This window comes from Xenia sp. Carnegie-2017, unplaced genomic scaffold (genome assembly GCF_021976095.1).
Source record: "Xenia sp. Carnegie-2017 unplaced genomic scaffold, XeniaSp_v1 HiC_scaffold_16, whole genome shotgun sequence".
Taxonomy (NCBI): domain Eukaryota; kingdom Metazoa; phylum Cnidaria; class Anthozoa; order Malacalcyonacea; family Xeniidae; genus Xenia; species Xenia sp. Carnegie-2017.
In genome coordinates this window covers 1,656,166-1,674,183 of record NW_025813469.1, presented here as the reverse complement: position 1 = coordinate 1,674,183, position 18,018 = coordinate 1,656,166, and the positions used below count along the sequence as shown (strand labels likewise).

The following is an 18,018-nucleotide window of genomic DNA, read 5'->3' as shown; positions in this document are numbered from 1 at the left end:
GTATTTATTGTATAAACGTACAAAATTTAGGAAAATAATTTATGGATTTGCAAAAAAAAATCAGTACAAAAATATCTATTCAAATATCATCAAAAGATCTATTTCGATGTGTTTGTATATTTTAATGCAATGTCGACCTGGTATACATGTTTACTGTAAGTATAAAAATGTAGATATTTATATGGTCAACATGTGCAAGACTAAAAATTACTCTTAACTATCTTTTTAGTGTTCTATATGGATGTTATTTTCAATCGACCGACTCTGGTGGCCAGTTTAAAGATCTGAGAATACCCGGAACAGGTTTTGTATAGCGACCATATCTTTCAAGTCTGCATTGAGGTTGAGTTGATCTCCAGCCAATTTGACCACTACTTGTTTTTGGGAAGCTTCTCGTAGAACTACCCACCCCAGTTGTCTGACATTGTCAATTGGAGGGAGTTTTAACTTTTCACGTCGTTGTTTTACTTTGACTGACGCTGCCCCTTGGGTTAAATTTTCATCTTCGTTGCATATCTGTTTCGAATTACATAAACGTTTCGTTTTTGCTTATTCCACGTTTATTTACAAATGCTAGCGATTATTTAAACAGCTATATTTTATAATAATGTTTGCGTTTTGTTACCTTCTTATATTCTTTTATCAAGAATCCCCAATTTTCAGGCCATAGTTTCGCTGCTCGTGTTTCGTTTACCACATGATCTTTCCTACATGTTTATATCACGACTTCATGTGAAACTTTATAACCACACAAACGTACGACTGTGTTGTGAAATACATTAGACTTACCAAATTTGATCATGTCCAACCAAATTGTCTGTTTTTATGACCGCTTTTGCACCAAACACCATTATTTCGTTGATCGAACTATTCGAATTCAAAATATTTGCGTTTAAACGATCGTCATGACAACTATCAGATAATTAATAGTATAATGTTAAAAGAATGTTGCCACGTTTTAAGGCGGCCTAAGTACAAGAAATTGTGATATTTTATTTCAGTTCTACTGAAATTTGATTCTTGTAATAACTTTATTTTCATGTTTGTTTCTTAGTCTATATTTTTCGTTTTTAGGAGCTGATATATGCCAAGATATACTCAAGTGTTCGAAAACTTTGAACACCAACTGTGTCATTTTATGCCACAGGAAATGGTTTTGCGGAGTATTGTGTGAATGTGCTGAGTCGGCAATTGTAGTTTGAACGGATATTTCGTAGATCAAAGTCCTCAAGAAGAGGTTATAATCAATCGATTGGCATATTTATACGAGAAACTAATAATATTCGTCTGTTTAAGACAGGTGGCATCGACGAAGTGACAACGGTTTGGAATAAAATCTCAACTATATCGTTGATCACTTTGAGATATGCGAAGTATTTATTGATGTTTGTTCCATAATGAAGTATACAATCTTTATATGGATGGTCATGGCTGTCGTGATTTCTTCCAAACCGTGTGAAGAAGGATCTTATGAAAGCGTCGATGCAGGAGGTTGCGTGAAATGTAAAGGTAAATGTGATGATCAACACGAAGAAGACAAAGCAAGTTGTAAAAGGCATGTGGTATGTACAATTTTCATTCTTTTACCATTTACTTTTACAACTTTGTGTATTAAACGGAAACTGGCTCATACGGTAAAACTGTAGACGCATGAAATGAAATGGGGCGAGCTGTAAAGTTTTGTCTCGTAAGTTATATGAAAGGATTATGTGAAAGAAAGTTGAATTTACAATTAATATTTTGAAATTTCCATTTCTATTATTTACATTCTATTAGCGAACCTCAAGTGTGATAATGCTCACTGTTATTCTTACATATGCACGATGAATAAACTTGATAATTATCCAAACTCTATTTCATAAATTGCCTGAAATCTTGACATTCCTTCATATTTCTAGACATTCAAATCTACTTCTGATTTTTACTGTTAACTATGTTCCAGAGTTATTTACTCGTTTTCGATGAGTGGAATAAAATTTTCTATTCAGCAAAAAAATTAACATTGGCATCATGCCACGGGGAGGGAAAAATTATGAAATAATCTGTTCATATATATAATTTGTAGGATTGTTCTTGTATTTTATGTAAGTTTTTTTTTAATTGAACAGAAAGAACATCATCCAGTGCCCCCACTCCAACTTCTTTTACTCCGACAATTTCGTCTTCGTATCAACTCATTTCAACCATGGCACCTTCGAAGGAAAACGCAAAGAACAACTTAGGACTCGTGCTTGGCCTAAGTTTAGGAATAGGTCTCGTTTTGATCGTGGCTATCTTAGCTATTGCGTACTACAGTCGCTTGTGCTCAAGAACGGTTATTACTTCGGGGGAATACGAAATGGCCATGGTGTCTCAGCCTGTACCAAGGTAAACTATGAAGAAGAGCATGAAGTTCAACTCATTGTTAAGTCGTATTGTATGTTTAGAGAAAGCAGTTCTACACCTCATGGTGATGAAGAAATTAGAGTGAACAGACCTGTACCAAGGTAAACTATGAAGAAGAGCATGAAGTTAAACTCATTGTTAAGTCGTATTGTATGTTTAGAGAAAGCAGTTCTACACCTCATGGTGATGAAGAAATTAGAGTGAACAGACCTGTTGCTCAAGAAGAGCAAAATGAAAAACACAGACTTGTTCGGGCAAGACAAGAAGAAAATGAAAACTCTGAATAATGAGAAAGTGGGAGAAGGACTGGGGAGAAGTTTAAGGTAAAGAAATAATCATGAATTCCTGTATGCTTTTATGTATCATTTTAGTTCTATATTTGGCTGTTCAAGAAACCCGTGGCTGAAGATTTTCTAAGTGGGAAACGTAATGTTATTATAAAAATATAAAAAACAAGCTTATAACAAGTAAATGAATTGCCATAATAATGATAAAATAGAGGAAAGAATTATTGCTACGAGACGTCTCTATGTTTTATCTTCATAAGATTTGATTTTTGTTAAAAGTTTACTACACTTACCGTCCAAAGTCATTACAATTGTTACGTTAGACTTTCATGTTATCGCTATATAGGTCAATGTCATGCCTACAATGCGTCTTTCTTTTATTTTACAGTGTCAAAGTCAGTAAAAAGAAAAATCGAAATTTTATTGTGGTCTTGTGAATTGGTGTACCAGTCACTTTGGTCAATTGGATTTTTGGTTCTTTTGTTTTGTTTTGTTTTGTGTTTGCTTGTATCCAGACAAGGTTTGGTGTTTTTCAAATCTGCCCTGACTTTTAACTTATTTATTGAATTCACTTAAAAGGCCGAAGACAGACGTTTTGTTATATTTACTATTTAATGTATAATTACTAAAGTTTAATGCTGTACAGTAATGATTGTCTGTGAATATGAAAGTACAGGGTGTAGTTAGTTTATTGCAAAAACGCAATATCCAAAGTTTTTTCTGTTATTTCACCTTTATTCATCAGAAGAAATACTTCATATAGACTTGACAATTGCGTCGAAATTGCTTCGCACGTGGCAATTTATAACGTTATTTAACACGTTATTAACTCATCGGCACGCGAACTCTCACGTTTTGATCTTCTCCCAATTGCATAAAACCTGTCTGAACCATCTATTTTAACCAGACAAGAATGTTAATCATTGGCAATTACACATGGAACACCGGAAATCTCTAAATAATATTCGTGTGTTTGTTGTTGTGAAACGCATTTCACTTTGTTCTTTGGCAGCGATGGAACTAAATTTTTGTCTTAGTATTTTCTTTTATAGCGTTTTCGTATGTGTCGCTATAGCATGCCCAGATGGCTTCTATTACAGTGTGGATACTTCTGGTTGTGTTAAATGCAAAGGAAAATGTTCTGATCAGTTTGAAGACGACAAAGAAAGATGCCGAATGAAATGCGGTTAGTAAAATTTTTTGTTTAAATCAACTTCTAGAATTTTCGTTAAATCATTGCTATGGAAATGGTAATTTTTGGTAGTTTTGATTCTGAAGATGACTACCGCTAAGGTTGTCGAAACGTTAGTCTACATCAACAACAATAGTCCTTCTCGGGACTCTACTAACCTGGACGATCTACATCTACAAACATGTAACGCTACTCTTCAAACCATTTACTTTATTTACGAAATGGTAATCACTGCAACTGTATATAAAATTGAGTAAATTTTTTTATTCCTCGTGTGTTTTAATGAATTCTTGATATGGCAGTTTAAGGGTATTGTATTTGTTTATGATATTCTTGCTGATGTTTGATAACATAAACATCAAATACCTTTTCAATTTATCACCTATACTTTCTTTCGAATAGGCAGATGCGATTATTTTATAAATATTTTCATTCACTACGCAATTGACAAAATAGCTTAAGTCATCAAAATGCCAGACAGTGTACGGTAGACAGCGGAAATCTTGGCATCTTTTTGTGTGATATTTTACACGCTGGCACGCACTAAAGTAAACCTCAGTTTTTCAAAAATTTTTATTGCCACTCTGTGTGCTTTAGAACTTAAGTCATAACGTTCATTCATTTCATTGTACCTTTGACATTTGATTGACAAAAATGTTTTATCATTGCCACTCTGCGTGCTATAGAACTTAAGTTATAACGTTCATTCATTTCATTGTACCTTTGACATTTGATTGACAAAAATGCTTTATCATTGCCACTCTGTGTGCTATAGAACTTTAGTCATACAGTTCATTCATTTCATTGTACCTTTGACATTTGGTTGACAAAAATGCTTTATCATTGCCACTCTGCGTGCTATAGAACTTAAGTCATAACGTTTATTCATTTCATTGTACCTTTGACATTTGATTGACAAAAATGTTTTATGTTTATATTGCAATATTGCCCTTTATAAACATTATTTATACAACAAGAAACAAAACAATATTTGAAAAGGCCCTCGATAACGAAATGAAGCGTATAATGATATGAATAAAACAACTTTTGTCTACTAAGATTTTATTCATTGCTAGAGTGCATAGTTGTGGTAAACAATTAAAGGGCCAATATAGCGAAAAAGTTGCTAGTAAAATTATAGTTTCGTTGAAAAGAACTCGTAAAATGACAGTGGACCTTCTAAAACAGTTAAGTCATGTCTCTTTTATCTCATTTAATTCTCAAGATATTTAAGTTTCATGACGTCACATTTTATACAGAATGAGAATTTGAATTTACAAACTTTTGCTTATTTGTTGCATCCATCATGTTACTTCAAACGGATAAAATTCCTATCGATTTAAAGTGATTATGGTGTAGAACTCTGTATTGATATTGCAATTAAAAGTTGGCATGAGGCGAAAGGATATTTATACATTTGCAGCAACTCATTGTACACTTTCTCTATAAATTGAGCACAACAAAACATCAATATCTTGCGAACGCAAAGAGATATGATTAAACTGATTTGGAAAGTGCTCTGTCATTTTACAAGTTTTTTAACGAAACTATTGTTTTAATAGCATGTTTTTCGTTGTAATGACCCTTTTCTAATATAATTTATTGTATACATATATGTTTGAATACTGGTAATGCAAGCATGTTGATCAAATTATAGAGGTTTCTCTTGGTCGAAATTATTGATTTTATCGAGCTTTCAACTTGGTGCTACCAGCCTTCTTCAGAAGAAAGTTTCATATATTTACTAAGGTCTTTATCATCGTCTCAGTCCATTCATCGAACAATCAGAATCAGTTGCTCTAAACTCCGGTGATGATAGTCTTTGCTTTTTTTCGTTTTATATTTTCTTTTAATTGCCCACCCATCGTTCTATTGTGAGTGATGCGATGCGATTAGGAGACTAAAAATTACTCAAAAGATCCTCCTGCCATCAGTTAACCGACTGTCAGAAAGCAGTCGGCAAAGCAGCTGTCAAAACGTCTTAAGTAGCATGTTTCACTCAAACATTTTTTTGTGTTTTTTGTGTTCAACGAGAATCTGTATTCTATATGTAATGACATCTTTATTATACAGAGACAAATCTAACGACGCCGGCTTCTACTTCTACCTTGGCTTCATCAACATCTTTGCCGATAACTAATGGCTCCATAAAGCAACCTTCATTGTTGCCATTACCATCAAAAAAAAATTCAACGAGCAACTACGCTCTCGTGGTTGGGCTCAGTTGTGTAGGAGGTCTGGTGGTGGTCGTTGTGTGTCTGATATTTGTTGCTTATTTTTGCGGATGGATGCCGTGCGCAAAACAGGAAGCGAGCACTAAGATAAGTGTAGATGTCAAGAGTTGTATGGAAGCTAAGAGCCAGAAAACAGTTATGGATCCACGGTATATGTCAAAAATATTATTGCATAATTATTAGAAGAGAATTGTAGTATGGACTTCCATAAAGTTGTTATAAATTTTGTGAATTTTTGCCATTTTTTCATACGACCATCATCTTAGAACTTTAAGTGTAAAATTGAGTAAGATAGGAGTTGTTTCCTATTGCTTTTGCAAACGTTTGACTTTCATGCTGGACGATAAATTGTCGATTGTGATTTTTAGTGATAAAACATTTGCTCGTCAAGAAAATGGAAGAGATGCGCTTATTAACCTTGTCAGTAATAGATACAATTCAATACTTCCTTTGCAAGAAAACTCAAAAACAGCCGGACTGGGGTGACTCAAAAAATGGACGGCGATAAAGAAAGATAACAAACATATGAAAAAGCTTTTTCACTTTAACGGTTCAGTTGTAAAAATATTTTATGAAGATATAAGAAGGCTTTATCACTACGGTTATGAAGATATTTAATGCATGTATGAAAAAGTTTCTTCACTTTTACTGTTGTAGAGTTGTATTACTTGTGTATTTATCTCAGATCAAGGATTCCCCACAGCCTCCGTACTCTCCCACCACCCACCCCCGACTTGAAAATATTTCTGAAATGTAAATTTAATATACAAAAATTTCCGATAACAAGAACAGGAAATTAACAAATTGCACCATCATGAAACAGCATGACAAAGCTTCATGTCGGCAAAAATATAAGTGAATTTTATGTTTGCTTGCTCCGCGCATAAAAAAGACAGAGATATGAGTATTCTTTATCTCGTTTCGTTTTTATGGGTACTTTCGATTGATTTGTCAGCCATGGCGGCTGTTCATTCGTGTCCAGACGGTAGTTATTACAGTAACAATACTGCTGAGTGTGTGCAATGTGATGGAAAATGCACGAATCAGACTATTTCAGACAAAGAACGGTGTAGGCTGGCGTGCAGTTCCAGTAAGTAGTACTCGTAAATTATATTATGTACAAAAATATTTCTATGATGCTCCAAATCTTGCCTATTTAGGAATCAATATAGTGCAAATTTCAACTCAAGAAGTATCAAGAATTAACACTCATAGTAGGGTGCAAAATATTTATGCTACTCATATGTAAAGTTTAACCTTTTTTGTACACCCATTACTTCTCGAATAGATTGCTGTTGTGTGCACAATTATGGCCTTTTACAAGATAATTGACATGTAGTTTCAATCTTAAATAAATGCTGCTGATGGAAAATGTTTTGTACCATTTAATCCTAAGTCTTTGCAATTGCTTTTTTCTATAGTGTCTAAATCTGAAAAAGAAGAAAAATCAGAAATTAATTATGGTCTTGTAATTGGTCTGCCGGTCATTTTGGGGATTGGATTTTTGGTTCTTTTGTTTTGTCTTGTGGTTGCTTGCTGTCGCAGGTCTTGGCCATGTTGGAAAAATCCTCTCACTTCTACAAGTTTACAAGGTGCATAATTGCTAACCTTATCTTAGTTATTTCATAGCTTTATCTCATATTATATATAGTTAGTGATAATTATACCAAATATATACTTTGTTTTTGGGAAACTGCTCTAAAAACATTTCAAAGAACAATTCACTCTTTACACTTTATCCTCAAACAAAGGGATACAATATTTGTATAGGAGTTTTATGTTTCAAATTATTTTCATTTGTAAATAATTAATTATCTTTTTATATTATGATTGAATTATGAATACCTACATAATATATTTATTCAATATATACTTTTGAAAAAATAAATGGTGTTTCATACATCTAAATTATGAATTCTTACAAATACAGAGTGTGAGGATTTTTACGGTGTATTGGCAATAAAGGTAAAGGATTACTTTTTTAAATAGCATTTTTTACCTATTATACAACATTATATTTAACGTTTTTCTAGGGAATTTATATCAAGTGTTAGATTTTATGGAATGCACTATATCTATATTTATCTTAACATTGGTGTTATCTTAACCTGTTAGTAAATGTTGATCTCTTTCATTTAAGGTGGATTAGTTACAAAAAATGGTTCATCCATAAATTGACATTTAATTTTAAAATACACTCATACACGACATCAGACATTTTGTTAAGATACCAATGAGTAAATGGTTTGAACCTGGGAGTATCGTTATATGTTTGTAATTGATGATCGTCCAGGTTAATAAAGTCCTGAGAAGGACTGTTTTTGTTGTTGTTGACTTCAACATATGAGTATACAGTGCTATGCAATACCTCCTCATTGTAGCATTGTAGCCATTTATCTGCTTGTCACGTGATGGTCTTCTTGAGTGATAAAAACATGGCGGAAAATTTGAATTTTTTACATTTTGTTAAATCCAAAAAAATTCGAGGCAATCCAATATGCTGCTGCGTTTAAACCGACAGTATAGCAAACTTAAAATGATCTTTTTGTTATATTGACAGTATTTTTCAATTAAATTGAAATAATGAAACTGACGATGGAAAACCGAAAGTGGAAACTTAACTTCTTAAACATTAAATACAATTTCAAACACGACTGAATTTGGTTAATATTTCATTACAAATTATGAAAATACCACTTACGCTTGTCTTTGCGAATGCTTATTTTTTGGAATTAAAAGGTTTACTTTCTTTTTCAGAAAATTTGAAATTTAGAAATTGGTCATGGACTTATGTCATGTTAGGGCTGTGTGCCATACATGCAATATTCTCTGTAATAATTATAAAGCCACCATCAGACAATCATCATATTATGACGAAATATAAAAAAAACGGCAATATATAATGTATAATAATTGAGGTACAATATCAAGACCTGCCCTGTTATGGCATTTTTCAAGAGCTGTATGCCTGTAGCAGCTGTTGAATGCCATAAAATTTGACCATCTCATGCTAAAGAAGTGAAATATCATATCAGCATTTTTCTTGTTATGTATAAAAGTATTTAGATATATCATTGTAGATTTAAGAATTGTTTTAAGTAATCATACCAATATCCTTTTTCCAAGTCAAACTACCCCACAAGAAGCATATATAGTAATGTATAAATCATAAATATGTATTGTTTCCAAATTTAACAATGTAATTTTTATGTTTGAGATGTAATAAGCTATGATCTTTTGTAAGCAATAAAGGAGAACAAAGCATCAAGTAGAAACAATCCAGCTCCACTGAAACCACAAATCTAAAAGGGGGAAAAATAAACATCATGACATCGGTATTGTTACTTATAATTTCTTTACTTACCACTTGTTGAGCAGGAGACCAATTCCCAAAAAGCTAGGGTATTCTACCTTATGAGACTTTTGTAGAGTTTTTATTTGTAAAAGAAAAACCCACATAGCTAAACCTACTTATTTTGACCCCAATGACTGGACCGATATTTTGGCTATGTTGGGGGGATTATATCACTTATGGACAGGTTATTTTACAAGGTTGTGGGTTCTACACCTTTGATATACAGGGTAAGCTACTGTTCCTGTTGATATATTCTGTACTTTTAAGTTCATGCTTACCATGCCAATGGTCAGTTGATAGCATTGAAAGTCTTGATCTGTTTTCTCGCAAAAATCACACCATGATGGCATACTTATGAAAAGCAAATGTTGGTGTTCTTGATATGATTCTAATACTTTGTACAGCAAGGTGGAAGCAAACACCAACTCAATAGCTCCAATGACTTGTAAAAGTAACAACTAAAATGAAAGAGTGCAAAAAATGCGTTTCATTACTTGTTAGATTGATCATTGTATGCATTTATTTTGAAATTATAGACAAGTGTGATGGACTTACTCCAAAAGCACCATGTTTTTTGCATTGCAAGCGTGTGCAGGCAAAGACTAAACCAATAAAGACAATTACCACTCCAAGACCAGCTGCATTGAGGTATATTTCGTATCTACCATAGTGTCTGAAGTAGTCGACTTTAATTACGTTTTGTGGGAAATAATCATAAAATTCCTTGTAAAATTTACCGACAAAACCACTTCCAACTGCCAGTGCTGCCTGGGAAAGTTGAAAGTTGTTAGTGTTTTTTCTAACTGGAATACAAGAATAGCAATATGTTTATAACAATTAACATTATATGTACCACAAGGAACGTATATTAACTTTATGTATGCTACATACAACATAAGGAACGTATGTTAATATTATGAATGCTACATACAACATAAGGAACGTATGTTAATATTATGTATGCTACATACAACATAAGGAACGTATGTTAATATTATGTATGCTACATACAACATAAGGAACGTATGTTAATATTATGTATGCTACATACAACATAAGGAACGTATGTTAATATTATGTGCAGTACTGCTCAGAAGTAACTTAGCACTGCGTTCTCGTTCCATTTGCGTTTCGAACGCGTTTCAAAAAAATTTTTGAACACGGTCTGAACGCGACCCCGATTGTTCAAATGAACTCGGTATAACATGGAAATTTCCGAAATTAAACCCTTGTATAGCGAGTATAAATGATGATTACCGATCAATGATCAGATGCGGCCAACAACGCGTTTTGATACGCGTTCCATCTTCAGCCGAACGCAATTGGAACGCAACTGGAACGCATTTGGAAGACATTTTGGAACGAGTTAGGAGCGCGTTTTAGGTAAACTTACTTCTGAGCAGCACTGTATGCTATATGCAACATAAGAAACGTATGTTAATATTATGTATCCTACATACAACATAAGAAACGTATGTTAATATTATGTATATTAAATGTATAATAAGGAAAATAATTTTTACATCTTACAATTTGCAATGCCTTCAATATCGTTGAAATTATCATCAATGCTGAGCTCATTGAATTAGCCATCGTCACAAACTGTGTAATGAATGAAAAGAAGTGACTTGATGATAGTTAAAGAAGAAACAGATAAACACGGAGATAGTTAACAAGCTATGAATTTTTTCGATGTATGGCGTGATCAACATGTCAAAACGCGTATTTTATTGCAACAAAATGAAACATTTAATTCTTGCATCGTCATATCAGCTTTGATGTTCTCACGCAGGTGAATCCGACTTACATTCTGTTGAGTTTTATAACAAGATTTGTTTCAGATGTTGAATGTTTTTGTTTTCCAAATCATCTAAACAATATCATTACTCGATGTCTGGCAGCAAGCTAAACATGTGATCATCTGGAAAAACAAAACGAAACTTGCTTTCGAAGATTGAAACACAATACGCGATGCTTTATGGGAGAGCTTTCTGTAATATTGCTTTGATTCATTTGTTGATTCAAGAGCAACCATGAAAGACAAACTTTATAGCAAGAGTGTTCTGAATGCGTACACATATAGACATGTACGAATTGTAAAGTTGTTTGAATTGACAATTTGTGTCTTTTCCTCGTTTATGTTTTTTTCATGTATTGAGAACGTGACATACGAATATAAGAAAAATCTCATTGCATATGCGCAGTGCTTTCTCCTAAAGTATTGAGGTTACGGCTATAATTTTTGCCTTATTGGAAAGAACTCGACGAAGGCTTTAAGACCACAGACAAAAATTCACGCATTTCACCAATTTTCACACCAAAACTATAATTCACACACTTTCAAACCAAAAATTATAATTCACACATTTTCACACTATAGTCTATAATTCACACATTTTCACACCAAAGACCGTAATTCACGCGTTTCACCAATTTTCACACCATAGACTATAATTCACGCATTTCAATTATTTTTGAACCAAAGACTATAATTCACACATTTTCACACCAAATACTATAATTCACATATTTTCAAACCAAAGACTATAATTCACGCATTTCACCAATTTTCAAACCAAAGACTATAATTCTCAAATTTCACCAACTTTCACCTCAAAGACTATGAATCACGCATTCCACCAATTAGCACATATTTAAGTCTTTGATTTTTTACACACTATTACGCAAAAGACCATAGTTTTTGCAATTTTACACACTTTTACGCAAAAGACTATAGTCTTCGCATTTTTACACACTTTTACGCAAAAGACTATAGTCTTCACATTTTTACACACTTTTACGCAAAAGACTATAGTCTTTGCATTTTTACACACTTTTACACAAAAGACTATAGTCTTTGCATTTTCCTACGCTTTCACGCAAAAGACTATAGTCTATGTATTTTTACACACTTTTAGGCAAGAGACTATAGTTTTTATCATTTTTTCACACTCTTATGCATAAGACTATAGTTTTTTTTTCACTTTTACCAAAGACTATAGTCTTTTTATTTTCCATACCGCATACGCAAAGACTATAGTCTATGTATTTTTACACACTTTTAGGCAAGAGACTATAGTTTTTATCATTTTTTCACACTCTTATGCATAAGACTATAGTTTTTGCATTTTTACACACTTTTACGCATAAGACTATAGTCTTTGCATTTTTACACACTTTTACACAAAAGACTATAGGGTTTGCATTTTTACAAACTTTTACGCAAAAGACTATAGTTTTGCATTTTACACACTTTTATGCAAAAGACTATACTCTTTGCATTTTTACACACTTTTACAAAAAGACTATATATTTTGCATTTTACCACCTTTAAAAGACTATAGTCTTTGCATTTTTACACACAAAGACTATAGTCTTTGCATTTTTCAACTTTTACGCAAAGACTATAGTCTTTATTTTACACACTTTTACGCAAAAGACTATAGTTTTGCATTTTTACACACTTTTACAGAAAAGACTATAGTCTTTGCATTTTTACACACTTTTACGAAAAAGACTATAATATTTGCATTTCGACACACTTTTATGCAAAAGACTATAGTTTTGCATTTTTACACACTTTCACGGAAAGACTATAGTCTAGCATTTTACACACTTTTTTCCAAAAGGCTATAGTCTTTCCATTTTTACACACTTTTACACTAAAGAATATAGTCTTTGAATTTTTACACTTTTACCAGGACTATAGTCTTTACATTTTACACTTTTATGCAAAAGACTATAGTCTTTGCATTTTACACTTTTATGCAAAAGACTATAGTTTTGCATTTTACTTTTATGCAAAAGACTATAGTCTTTGCATTTTACACACTTTTACAAAAAGACTATAGTTTTGCATTTTTACACTTTTACAAAAGACTATAGTCTTTCTTTCACACCAAGACTATAAGACTATAGTTTTGCTTTTACGCAAAAGACTATGGTCTTTGCAATTTTACACACTTTTACAAAAGACTATAGTCTGCATTTTCCATTTTACTTTCAAAGACTATAGTTTTTGCATTTTTACACTTTTATCAAAAGACTATAGTCTTTGCATTTTACACATAAAAGACTATAGTTTTGCATTTTATTCCATTCAAGACTATAGTCTTTCCATTTTACTTCCATTTTATTCCACTATATTTTCATTCTTTTCATTTTTAAGACTATAGTTTCATTTTAAAGACTATAGTTTTGCACCTTCTAAAGATCTTCTTTTGCAAAGACTATAGTTTTAATTTTTTACACTTTTAAGACAATAGTCTTTGCATTTTACTTAACTTAAAAGACTATAGTCTTTGCATTTTACACACTTTATGCAAAAGACTATAGTCTTTGCATTTTACACTTTTAAAAAGACTATAGTTTTGCATTTCACACTCTTATGCAAAAGACTATAGTTTTATGTTTCACACTTACGCAAAAGACTATAGTCTTTGCATTTTCACACTTTTACCAAAAGACTATAGTTTTGCATTTTTACACTCTTTACGCAAAAGGACTATAGTTTTGCATTTTACACACTACAAAAGACTATAGTCTTTGATTTTACCACCTTTATGCAAAAGACTATAGTTTTTGCATTTACACTTTTTATAAAAGACTATAGTCTTTGATTACACACTTTTATGCAAAGAGACTAGTTTTGCATTTTTTACACGCAAAAGACTATAGTCTTTGCATTTTTTACTTCAATGCAAAAGACTATAGTCGCATTTTACACACATGCAAAAGACTATAGTTTTTTTTACACTTTATGCTAAAGACTATAGTTCTTCATTCTACACTTTTACAAAGACTATAGTTTTGCATTTTTATAGTCTTTTTCACACAAAGACTATAGTCTTGCATTTTGCACACTTTATGCAAAAGACTATCGTCTTTACATTTTACACACTTTTACCAAAAGACTATAGTCTTTGCATTTTACCTTTTACGCAAAAGACTATAGTCTTGCATTTTACACTTTTAGGCAAGAGACTATAGTTCTTTGTTCACACTCTTTTATAAGACTATAGTTTTTGCATTTTTACACACTTTTACGCATAAGACTATAGTCTTTGCATTTTTACACACTTTTACACAAAAGACTATAGGGTTTGCATTTTTACACACTTTTACGCAAAAGACTATAGTTTTGCATTTTGCACACTTTTATGCAAAAGACTATACTCTTTGCATTTTTACACACTTTTACAAAAAGACTATATACTTTGCATTTTTACATACTTTTACGCATAAGACAATAGTCTTTGCATTTTTACACTTTATTCTAAAGACTATAGTCCATTTTACACGCAAAAGACTATAGTCTCATTTTTACTTTTAGGCAAGAGACTATAGTTTTTATCATTTTTTCACACTCTTATGCATAAGACTATAGTTTTTGCATTTTTACACACTTTTACGCAAAAGACTATAGTCTTTGCATTTTTACACACTTTTACACAAAAGACTATAGTCTTTGCATTTTACACACTTTTACGCAAAGACTATAGTCTGCATTTTACACATGCAAAAGACTATAGTTTTGCATTTTACACACTTTTACAAAAGACGACTATCTTTGCATTTTTACACACTTTTATGCAAAAGACTATAGTCTTTACATTTTACACACTTTTATGCAAAAGACTATAGTTTTTGCATTTTACACACTTTTACGCAAAAGACTATAGTCTTTGCATTTTACACTTTTTCAAAAAGACTATAGTCTTTGCATTTTACACTTTACAAAAGACTATAGTTTTGCATTCACTTTTATGCAAAGACTATAGTCTCATTTTACCACTTTTACGCAAAAGACTATAGTTTTGCATTTTACACACTTTCACGCAAAGACTATAGTCTTTAATTTTTCAACTTTCACAAGACTATAGTCTTCATTTTACTTTTACGCAAACGACTATAGTTTGCATTTTTACACACTTTAAAAGACTATAGTCTTGCATTTACACTTTTAAAAAAGACTATAGTTTTTGCATTTTTACACACTTTTACGCAAAGACTATAGTCTTTGCATTTTTATACACTTTTACGCAAAAGACTATAGTTTTTTGCATTTTTACACACTTTTATGCAAAAGACTATAATCTTTGCATTTTTACACACTTTTATGCAAAAGACTATATTTTTTTTATAGTTTTATTATTGTCTTTGTATGAAAAAATGTAAAATTTGTGAAAATGCTAGAATTATAGTCTTTGTATAAACAAATGTAAAAAGACTGTAGTCTTGAATTTTACACTTTATTATGAAAAAAGTGAATTTTTGAAAATGCGTGAATTATAATCTTTATTGAAAAAACTATATGAAAATTTAGATGCAAAATTATAGTCTTTAATATTAAAATGTGACAGTTTAAGAAAATAGCATGAATTTTAGTGTTTTTATGAAAAATATGAAAATCTGTGAAATGCGTGAATGATAGTCTTTGTTTGAAAAAATGAAAATTTGTGAAAATGCATTATTATAGTCTTTATTATGAAAAAATGTGAAATTTGTGAAAATGGATGAATTATAGTCTTCTATGAAAAAAAATATGAAAATCTGTGAAAATGCATTGAATTATAATCTTTTGTGAAAAAATATGAAAATTGAGAAAAATGCATGTGAATTATAGTCTTTGTATGAAAAATGTGAAAATGAATGAAAATGGGTTAGTTATAGTCTTTGGCATGGAAAAATGTGAAAATTTGTGAAAATGCATTAATTATAGTCTTTGTATGAAAAAATGTGAAATTTTGTGAAAATGGATGGATGCAGATGAAAATCTGTGAAAATGCGTGAATTATAATCTTTGTGAAAAATATGAAAATTTGAAAATGTATGAATTATAGTCTGTAATATAGAAAAATGTGAAAATAAGGTTAGATTATAGTCTTTATGCAAAGAATTGTATGCAATGTATAATCTTTGTATGAAAAATGTAGTGAATTATAACTATTGTGTGAAAAAATATGAAAATTTGAGAAAATGCATGAATTATAGTCTTGGTATGAAAATGTGATTTTGTGAAAAAGCATGGATTATAGTGTTTGTATGAAAAAATATGAAAATCTGTGAAAATGCGTGAATTATAGTCTTTGTTTGAAAAATGTGAAAATTGTGAAAATGCGTGAAGTATAGTCTTTGTATGAAAAAATGTGAAATTTTGTGAAATGGATGAAAAATATGAAAATCTGTGAAAATGCGTGAATTATAATCTTTGAAAGTAAAAAATATGAAAATTTGAGAAAATGCATGAATTATAGTCTTTGTATGAAAATGTGACAGTTTGTGAAAATGCATGAATTATAGTGTTGTATGAAAAATGTGAAAATTTGTGAAAATGCGTGAATTATAGTCTTTGGTGAATTAAGAATTTGTGAAAATGCATGAATTATAGTCTTTGTGTGACAAAATATGAAAATCTATGAAAATGTGTGAATTATAGACTTTGTGTGAAAAAATATGAAAATTTGAGAAAATGCATGAATTATAGTCTTTGTATGAAAAAATGTGAAAATTTGTGAAAATGCATGAATTATAGTCATTGTGTGAAAAAATATAAAAATCTGTGAAAATGCGTGAATTATAATCTTTGTGTGAAAAAATATGAAAATTTGAGAAAATGCATGAATTATAGTGTTTGTATGAAAAAATATGAAAATCTGTGAAAATGCGTGAATTATAGTCTTTGTTTGAAAAAATGTGAAAATTTGTGAAAATGCGTGAAGTATAGTCTTTGTATGAAAAAATGTGAAATTTTGTGAAAATGGATGAATTATAGCCTTTCTATGAAAAAATATGAAAATCTGTGAAAATGCGTGAATTATAATCTTTGTGTAAAAAAATATGAAAATTTGAGAAAATGCATGAATTATAGTCTTTGTATGAAAATGTGACAGTTTGTGAAAATGCATGAATTATAGTGTTTGTATGAAAAAATGTGAAAATTTGTGAAAATGCGCGAATTATAGTCTTTTGGTGAAAAAATATTAAAATTTGTGAAAATGCATGAATTATAGTCTTTGTGTGACAAAGTATGAAAATCTATGAAAATGTGTGAATTATAGACTTTGTGTGAAAAATATGAAAATTTGAGAAAATGCATGAATTATAGTCTTTGTATGAAAAATGTGAAAATTGTGAAAATGCATGGTTATAGTCATTGTGTGAAAAAAAATGAAAATCTGTGAAAATGCGTGAATTATAATCTTTGTGTGAAAAATATGAAAATTTGAAAATGCATGGATTATAGTCTTGTATGAAAATAAACAGTTTGTGAAAATGCATGAATTATAGTGTTTAATGAAAAAATATGAAAATTTGTGAAAATGCGTGAATTATAGTCTTTGTGTGAAAAAAATATGAAAATTTGTAAAAATCCATGAATTATAATCTTTGTGTGAAAAAATATGAAAATTTGAGAAAATGCATATTCATGCATTAAGTCTAATATGAAAATGTGACAGTTTGTGAAAAATGAATTATAGTGTTTGTATGAAAAAAATATGAAAATCTGTGAAAATGCGTGAATTATAGTCTTTGTTTGAAAAATGAAAATTTGTGAAAATGCGT

The 18,018-nt window shown here is 30.9% G+C and overlaps 3 protein-coding genes and 2 long non-coding RNA genes across 7 annotated transcripts; 3 read left to right on the top strand and 2 right to left on the bottom strand.

The window, feature by feature from the left end:
* Positions 1-81: 81 nt before the first annotated feature.
* LOC124437373 (uncharacterized protein C20orf85-like) lies at positions 82-909 on the bottom strand. Its single transcript, XM_046987351.1, is given in 4 exon segments — positions 82-426; positions 429-516; positions 626-707; positions 790-909. Coding segments are annotated over 4 exon segments (408 nt in total). The 5' UTR covers positions 852-909; the 3' UTR covers positions 82-250.
* Positions 910-1,127: 218 nt separating this feature from the next.
* On the top strand, positions 1,128-6,746 carry LOC124437369. Of its 3 annotated transcripts, XR_006945665.1 has the most exons (7): positions 1,128-1,562; positions 2,109-2,367; positions 2,427-2,486; positions 2,546-2,708; positions 3,061-3,858; positions 5,938-6,247; positions 6,467-6,746. XR_006945665.1 is itself a non-coding variant. In XM_046987348.1 (6 exons), the coding sequence occupies exons 4-6, from the start codon at positions 3,609-3,611 to the stop codon at positions 6,582-6,584; spliced, it is 678 nt and encodes a 225-aa protein (XP_046843304.1). In that variant the 5' UTR covers positions 1,140-1,562; positions 2,109-2,367; positions 2,487-2,708; positions 3,061-3,608; the 3' UTR covers positions 6,585-6,746. The 3 variants fall into 3 exon arrangements, 2 of the variants coding, with proteins under 2 accessions (XP_046843304.1, XP_046843303.1); XM_046987348.1 differs by lacking the exon at positions 2,427-2,486 and having other exon boundaries at positions 1,140-1,562; positions 2,487-2,708; XM_046987347.1 differs by having other exon boundaries at positions 1,140-1,562; positions 2,427-2,708.
* Positions 6,747-6,834: 88 nt separating this feature from the next.
* Positions 6,835-8,006, top strand: LOC124437376. Its single transcript, XR_006945667.1, has 2 exons — positions 6,835-7,188; positions 7,520-8,006. It is a non-coding gene; the product is annotated as an uncharacterized LOC124437376 (long non-coding RNA).
* Positions 8,007-8,979: 973 nt separating this feature from the next.
* Positions 8,980-11,392, bottom strand: LOC124437371. Its single transcript, XM_046987349.1, has 5 exons — positions 11,261-11,392; positions 10,984-11,055; positions 10,009-10,221; positions 9,732-9,911; positions 8,980-9,400 (listed from the first exon to the last, which is right to left on the bottom strand). The coding sequence occupies exons 2-5, from the start codon at positions 11,044-11,046 to the stop codon at positions 9,326-9,328; spliced, it is 531 nt and encodes a 176-aa protein (XP_046843305.1). The 5' UTR covers positions 11,047-11,055; positions 11,261-11,392; the 3' UTR covers positions 8,980-9,325.
* Positions 9,357-10,982, top strand: LOC124437381. Its single transcript, XR_006945673.1, has 2 exons — positions 9,357-9,433; positions 9,990-10,982. It is a non-coding gene; the product is annotated as an uncharacterized LOC124437381 (long non-coding RNA).
* Positions 11,393-18,018: the final 6,626 nt, after the last annotated feature.